The sequence below is a fragment of the Anopheles coustani genome, chromosome 2 (assembly GCF_943734705.1).
Source record: "Anopheles coustani chromosome 2, idAnoCousDA_361_x.2, whole genome shotgun sequence".
NCBI lineage: Eukaryota > Metazoa > Arthropoda > Insecta > Diptera > Culicidae > Anopheles > Anopheles coustani.
The window spans coordinates 68,784,147-68,791,283 of NC_071289.1; the positions used below are offsets into that span (position 1 = coordinate 68,784,147).

Consider the following 7,137-nt stretch of genomic DNA (forward strand, 5'->3'; position numbering starts at 1 on the left):
AAAAGAATAGCTAAATTACTTAAATAAATAGGTTTTTTCGGGAGCGCATTAATACACAATAAAATGTAGCCTGTTTATGAGTGCGCAAAGTGTCATACACGCATTGAACTTTTTCGAACATCATTTAAAAAAAAAAAACTGTAGAAAGTTTTGTATACACATTTATTGAAACACCGTCTACACTACAATCAGTGCTGTAACGTGTCACTCCTTGCTACAGATTTGCGTACAGTAATAGCCACTGCGCTCTCCTCCAGCCCGCTCGCCGATCCTAAAGCAACACAAAACCCATACCGTTTAACTCGTGGCCGCTAAGACGGCCGAAAGCAACGCACGCTTAAAACACATCGATTATCCAAACATTAATATCTGCGTCGTCGTCGCAGTTCAGTTGAGCGACATCGGCACCCGGCATAAAATTTAAAACTGTCTGATGAGAACGACCGAGAGCAACGCTCGGATCTTCGTGTCGGTGTTTAAATGAAACGTTCCACCCTTGCCTCATTCAGCATGGACTACATCGCAAAACGTCGTACAATATTTGATAACATTCATAAATACACGTTGTGTACACGCAGCAGGGAAATTGGAATACACGCATATTTGTATTATGTGGGTGAAAGCGAAGGATTTGTTTTCCGATTCAATTTAGTTATACTGGTTAGGTTACGTTTGTTAATTTATTTTTTATCTCCCTCCGTTTCTCTTTCATTCCAAATAGTTTTATTTGGTTGTTTATTGTCTTTCACAGCAATGAGCAAATCTGCATTTGCTTGCTTCGAATTTCGAACGAAATCGAAAATTTCTTCTACTCCTACCCCATTTCGCCAATGATTGGATGAATGATGACTGATCTCCTCCTGTATGATGCCAAATGTGTGAGTGTTTTCTTTTACGAATAAGTCTTTGGAAGCGGTTGGAGTGGAAGGATTCGGGAAGCGGGAACGGGTGCTGGATATAGGACATTTTGAGGAAAACCCAGTTCTCAACTAACTAATTTTGATCGTTTTCCTCTTAATGGCAAGTAAAACCTAGCGCACCGCTGTTACGTCGCGTAAAATCGCCGCTCGCAGAAAACAGGGTTCGTAACAGGGGAATTAATCCTAAACAAATTGACACGTTGGAAGGGTAGTCAACGCCAGGTCGCTCCGAGCTTCGGTGCTCAACCGAGGGCGTTTGTATGTAATTTTTAAGGAAATATAAATGAAAACACCAACTAACGACGAGCGTGAAAAAACATCGAACTCCTACTATATCGTGTGAGTTTATCGATGGATTCGCTCGAAGTTAGGGTCGCATCTTGCAGATTTTATGTAAAAAAAAAAACAGAAGTAAAACTGCTAATTGAAAGCCTCTAACTAGACTAAGATGTACTAGAAACGGATTGCACTAGATAACTTTTATGTTGCTCAACCTTCGCTAACTTTACATCATTCGGATTGTTGGTTGTTACTCTCGTTTGGAAGCCCTTTGAGTGATCTTTGTCATTGCGTGTGGGTGTGTCGATCACATTTGGAAGTGGTCTATTCCCCTTTCAAACGTCTCGTCTAGCAGTTGAGCTGACAAAGGAACTTAGAGCGAAAAAGAAGGATCGTGTGGCGAGTGGTTCACTCTGCCTCACAGAACCTGCGATATGTTACGATAAAATTTTCTCTCATTCCGTTCATCATCTTTTTTCCCATTGTTTCTTTCTAGTTTACTACTTTTCTCTCCCTCCCTCTCGCCATGTCCTTGACCATGCGGTAAGGACTTCGATTTGTACTGCAAAGGATATTGTTGGTGTGAATTTCTATTGCACGCTCCACTGGAAGGTTGTATGTCCACCAGACAACCTGGTCCAAATCATAAACGAAACAAATGCTTTGCTCTCAGATCTGTTGCGTTTCTATATTGTGGATGTGCGGTTTGCGCCGTGGATGGCGTTCGGTTTAGAAGAACGGTGGCAAGTCGCAGTTGCACAGTGTTCCACCGTCTCCCATCTTGCAGAACACCGAACACAGCTCGTCCCAGTTGGGCGTGGTGGTCTCCACCGCCTGCATGAAACTTTCGTCACCCTTCGTTCCGTCGCAACGACTGCATCCGTTCAGCTGGATCTTCATCGCGCTGCAGAACGCCTGGCAGACGAGATTCTGATTGAACTGGACCTTCGGTTTGAAGCTTTTGCAGCTGCACTTCGATACACCTAAAGTTGTAAGTCAAGGGAAAGAGTTGAAAGAGTTGTCCATTAATCGCTATCCTATGGCTTAATTTACTGGCTTATATTCTTTTCGTTTTGTTTAAAACTTTCATCATTTTTTTTCTAATTAAATCTTTTTGTTTAATCGCTTAGTCGAGCCCTCCGTTTTTCGCAATCTTTAACGTCATAGTCCTAATCCCCCTTCTCTCTGTTCCCGATAAAGCGCACCCTGACGTTACCTCGACAAGCACGTGCTAGCAAGTTAATTAAATGATTCGTTTGCCAATTTTTGTTATCGTTTATCGGCAATGATTACTAATCGTGCGGTATTTAGAAATGATTCTTTTTGACAAATTGTTTTCCTCCTCCTGTCTGATTTACGCTAAAGTCCAATCGGAAGGTAGGATTACTTTATATCGGTTAATCCCATTGTAAGCCTTCAATGAGCCGCAATAGGCTGCTTCGGCATACGGACGACTGGCGTTCTTATCGAAATTGTTGTAAATTAACCTTTGCCCGGCCTGTTGGCGTCACTCGGTTGACCTTTCGAATTGTAGGACCATGTACGATTTTTTATGTTCGTATTTTAAGAAAATTTAAATTTACATCGCGATTTTTTCATTTTCTTTTCGTTTATCGTGTTTCGTTTCATTTCAATATTTAAAATATTGATTAATTCTTTACTTACCCAAACCATTGGCGCACAATGAAGGACACACTCCCTCTAGTGTTGCATTGTCCACCACAAGTGTGCTACTTTCGGTAGTTGTGGACCGTAGCCAGGATGCCCCGCAGCTGGGCCCGCCAAGCCCTGCACTGTGAGAAAAGGAAGAGAACAACCAAACAATTAGGACATCAATAAAAATTTCCTATCTAGAATATGAAAATCTGCCCAGGATGTTTAACTTCCCCGTCACCTGCTGGCCAAAAAGTGTTCAGTCATTGATAGATATTTTTGTTTTGTTTTATCAGCGAGTCACAGTTAATGTTGTATGTCCATCTCGCTGCGGGAAAAACACGACAACCAAACCAACCGTTTGTCTACAATCGCGAACTAATTGGCATCTTTTTTATGGTGGCTACCGGCAGTTGTAATTGCGTTCAAATCGTTATTGCTCTCCGATAGATAACAGGGCGATTGTGGATGGCCGAAAGAGAAACGACACGGTTTAACAGCAAATCAATCGTGAAACATTTCACACCGGAACGCAATGCGTAAATGTTTGTGGAAAAACGGTGTATAATCTAACAAATGATGAAACAGTTATTCGAATCAAATAAGACAAAGCAAGGATTAACATTACATATTAATTTTATCGTGTAACGATGGTCTATTATTTGTTAGACTTCCGTACCAATTTCCGTCGGGATTTCCTCTTTAACTCGATTCTACCTTTGCAAGCCTTCACCCTAATTCTGAACAACATCAAATCTATTCGTATTATCCGTAAAGCATGCGGCTTCTCAACAAAGCACTCGATTCAATTTGTCAAGCATCAGAGTCATCAATCATCTTCAGACATTCTTTGGTCGTGACACATTTCGTAGCTTCTCTCGACTCATACAATCAATTTGAATGATAATGTGTGGTAGAGCTATCTAAATTGGTTTAATTTTCCCCATATGATACACATCACAAAGCACTTGATTGTTGGATAATCACAATGGAAGCGAGGGGGACCTGTTCCAATCTAAAACGGTGGCTTTTAATGTGCGGCCTGGCGGAAAACGCCAGCGGCTCGACTTCTCCCATCGACACTAGAACTTTCTGGGTTCCGTTATCTTGTTGGGAAATCGTTTATCATTTCACGCACGCGGACACTATTTCACACTCAGCCCACTTTACGTATGTAAATCACCCCACTTTCAGCATGCACACGGGATGGTGAAGGTGGAAGGTTGGAAGAACTCCATGGACAACCCTGCCCGATACCGTCACTTGAACCGTTTCCTCCAACGCGAGCCGGAGCTCCCGTACTTACCTGCAGAGCTGTTCGCAGGCCAGCTTCCAGTTCACAACTACGCTTTTTCCGGCGTTGTCGTCCGTTTTAGCATCCTCCGGCGGAGGCAGCTTCTGGGATTTATCCTTGAATTTCGTGACACCGGACGCGGTCGGCAGGGCGGCGAGCGGGACGGTCTGATCCTGCGCCGTACCGTCCGCCAGCAGTTCGGCATGGGCATGCGTGGAAAGTGCCAGGGCGAGGATCTCCAATCCCAGGACGATGCGAACGGCTGCCAGCAACTGAAACAGATGGGGTGGGAAAATCGGGGAAAAACCAGCAGGTTAACCGAAGGCACCGTAAAAGATTGGGCGTGGATAATTTGATTCAATTAACCGGGATCCCACCCGGGCGGGTGGCCAGTGCGGGGAGTAAATAAAATAAATTTTCCCTATATACTACCGACGACACCTTCATACATTTGAAGAAGATTTTCCATGGGAAAGATCAACGATTTTTCGCCAAACATCTTTCCTTTTGCGTGGTTGTTTGTTGTTTGCGACGAAGCAAACTTTCGCTGGATTGATTTTATTTGTTCACAAGCTTTTTATTTTTGTTTTGTGGGGAAAACATTCCGTTCTGAGAAGAGGACAGCTCGTTCGTCTGCCAGCAAATGCAGCTTCATTTGCGTGGAAATGATTGTTCTCGGGCAAACGACAAGTTCATTCTTCATCATGTTTGTACTTGGTTGATTTCGATGAGAAAAAGTGGTTTGTTTGTGGTGTAGCAAACAAGATGCCAACAAAATAGAGCATGGAGACATTTTATTAGGAGTTGTGAAAAAAATGTTATGCAAAAGAGTATATTTAGGAATCACGAGGTAGTAATTTTCGAAAAAAAATGAGTCAACTGGATCACAATAGCAAAATGGAAATTTAATACTGTCAATAAATTCACTACACGCATGCAAACATAACTCTTGCATAGTATCACTCCACAAGTGCCTAGCTCGGTCAATCCTTTGGTAAACAGAACGGTCTTGTATTTCCTTCTAATCATTTGCACCATTTGTCGATGATGATTTTACCTCGGACTACTTTGATTTATTGTCCGATTTATTTGTCGCCACAATCACACCGTCGACAGGTCTTATCCTCAATTGCGACACTTAGGCCAGAAGTACTCGAGACGCAGTTTTTTTTGTACTCTACACAAGGTTACGTTAGACACCACACCGGTTTTATTACGGCATCCCAATTTCCTTTTCCGGGACAAATCGATGCTACTTTCAACTGTTCCGACTGACCGTTGTTAGGTGGTGGTTTGCTTTTGACCTTTTTCTTTGTCACACTAAAATCAATTTTGCGACGTGCGAAATATTTCACCCGTTTTTCGTTCCACTGTTCCAATCCACAGCCCAATCAAATCGTGACAAAATAGGCTGAGATAAGTTTATTAACTTACTTTCATTTTATTTTTTCAAACAGAAGATGAAACGATCAAAACGATAGTCGATTTCGTACAGCTTGCAAACCAGTGCAGCTACTTTACACAAACACTCAATTGGTCCACGGTGGATTGTGGCAAGCAAATCTTTCGCATGCAAACGATTAGTAAAGCCGATCGGCACTGCTCGAGTCGCACGCCGTGGGGCTGATTTTTGTACCGTCCCTTGTGGTGGATTAGCAGTGGCCACAATCTCCATCGGCTTATCAGGCCGATAATGGAGGTCCGGATTGCCATTATCGACCCTATCGGCTTCACGTTACGCCGATTCGAGCGCTGATAGCGCCGATAACAGAGCGGGTTCTCACCTGCACGGTTATACGGCCTGCGAATCCCATATGGCTGGAAAGGTCTACAACAGGCTGATGAGTGGTCGTCAAAACATTTGATGGAGTGTACGGAGAACACGGTACAGTCGACTAAGCTTCCTTATCGTTTCGTAGTGTGGGAGGCCGGTGGAGCTTTTCGAGCACTTACCTAGCACAATATTGCCCAGCGAGGTAAATCTGTGGCCACTGAGGCGCGCACTCTGGTCATCCAATAAAATCGAAAAGGGTAATAAAATAGAACAAATTTCCTTGTTTTTACTTTACTTTGTTTTATGTGACTAACTTTAAGCTTTACATGAAAATGGTTCCTTGCTTGGGTTAACTTTTGTTTTAAACTTCTTTGTCGTTGACGTGTATTGTTACTAAGTAAACATAACTTGAGTATTATGCTTAGAAAATAGTCGCACACACCCACTTTTTGCAATCGCGCTTATTATCGATTTTGCAACCATCACTCCCCACGCTCCACTGAAAAGACGACGTTACAACGGAATCTACGCCACTTGCGTCATTGAAAAGTGGTAAACATTAAACGCACATAATTTTTTATTTCTAAACCACTTTATCGATTTTATAGACCGTGTGGCTTGGAGGCTCTCAGCTACAAGCTTGCAGCGGTGGATCACTTACAATACCGTGGTTATCGTGCTCGTCTGAACAGAACGTTTTTTAATCCTAATCCGATCTGACATCTGGCGTGTGTTTGTTCATGACAAATTTTATAGATACAGCATGCGCACGGCAAACTTGCATTGCTTCGGAAAATGGGTTAATTTGCAGCAGGAATTTAAAGGCACGTGACGCCAATGAAAATTGAATGACGCAAGCGATGGCATTATGGGTTTGGAAGTAAATGTATTACACAATTAAGTTGAGAATTTATTTTATAGGATGCTTCATTTGTTATAGCAAAATTGAGAAAATGTACAGTTTTTGGAATTAGAACGAAAGTAAATGTGAATGAAATAACATTAAAAGTAAAATAAGAAATAGAAAATGCTATTACACTCATGAAAGGCAAATTAGCCTTATAAATGGAGAAATACAAAAAAAAATATATCTTGTAACACAATTGATAATTTAACTGGGTGTTGATAAAATGCCAAGCACTTCATATAAAGCAACACTTCGAATGGTTAGCAAAAGGATGTGACGAAAAAATACTGTTCCAAACCATTTTCAGCTC

At 42.1% G+C, this 7,137-nt stretch overlaps 1 protein-coding gene across 1 annotated transcript; it reads right to left on the reverse strand.

The window, feature by feature from the left end:
• Positions 1-154: 154 nt before the first annotated feature.
• LOC131264892 (uncharacterized) lies at positions 155-5,586 on the reverse strand. Its single transcript, XM_058267158.1, has 4 exons — positions 5,581-5,586; positions 4,159-4,418; positions 2,865-2,992; positions 155-2,182 (listed from the first exon to the last, which is right to left on the reverse strand). Exons 1-4 carry the CDS (start codon positions 5,584-5,586, stop codon positions 1,929-1,931), a joined length of 648 nt encoding a protein of 215 aa, XP_058123141.1. The 3' UTR covers positions 155-1,928.
• Between the last annotated feature and the right edge of the window lie 1,551 nt (positions 5,587-7,137).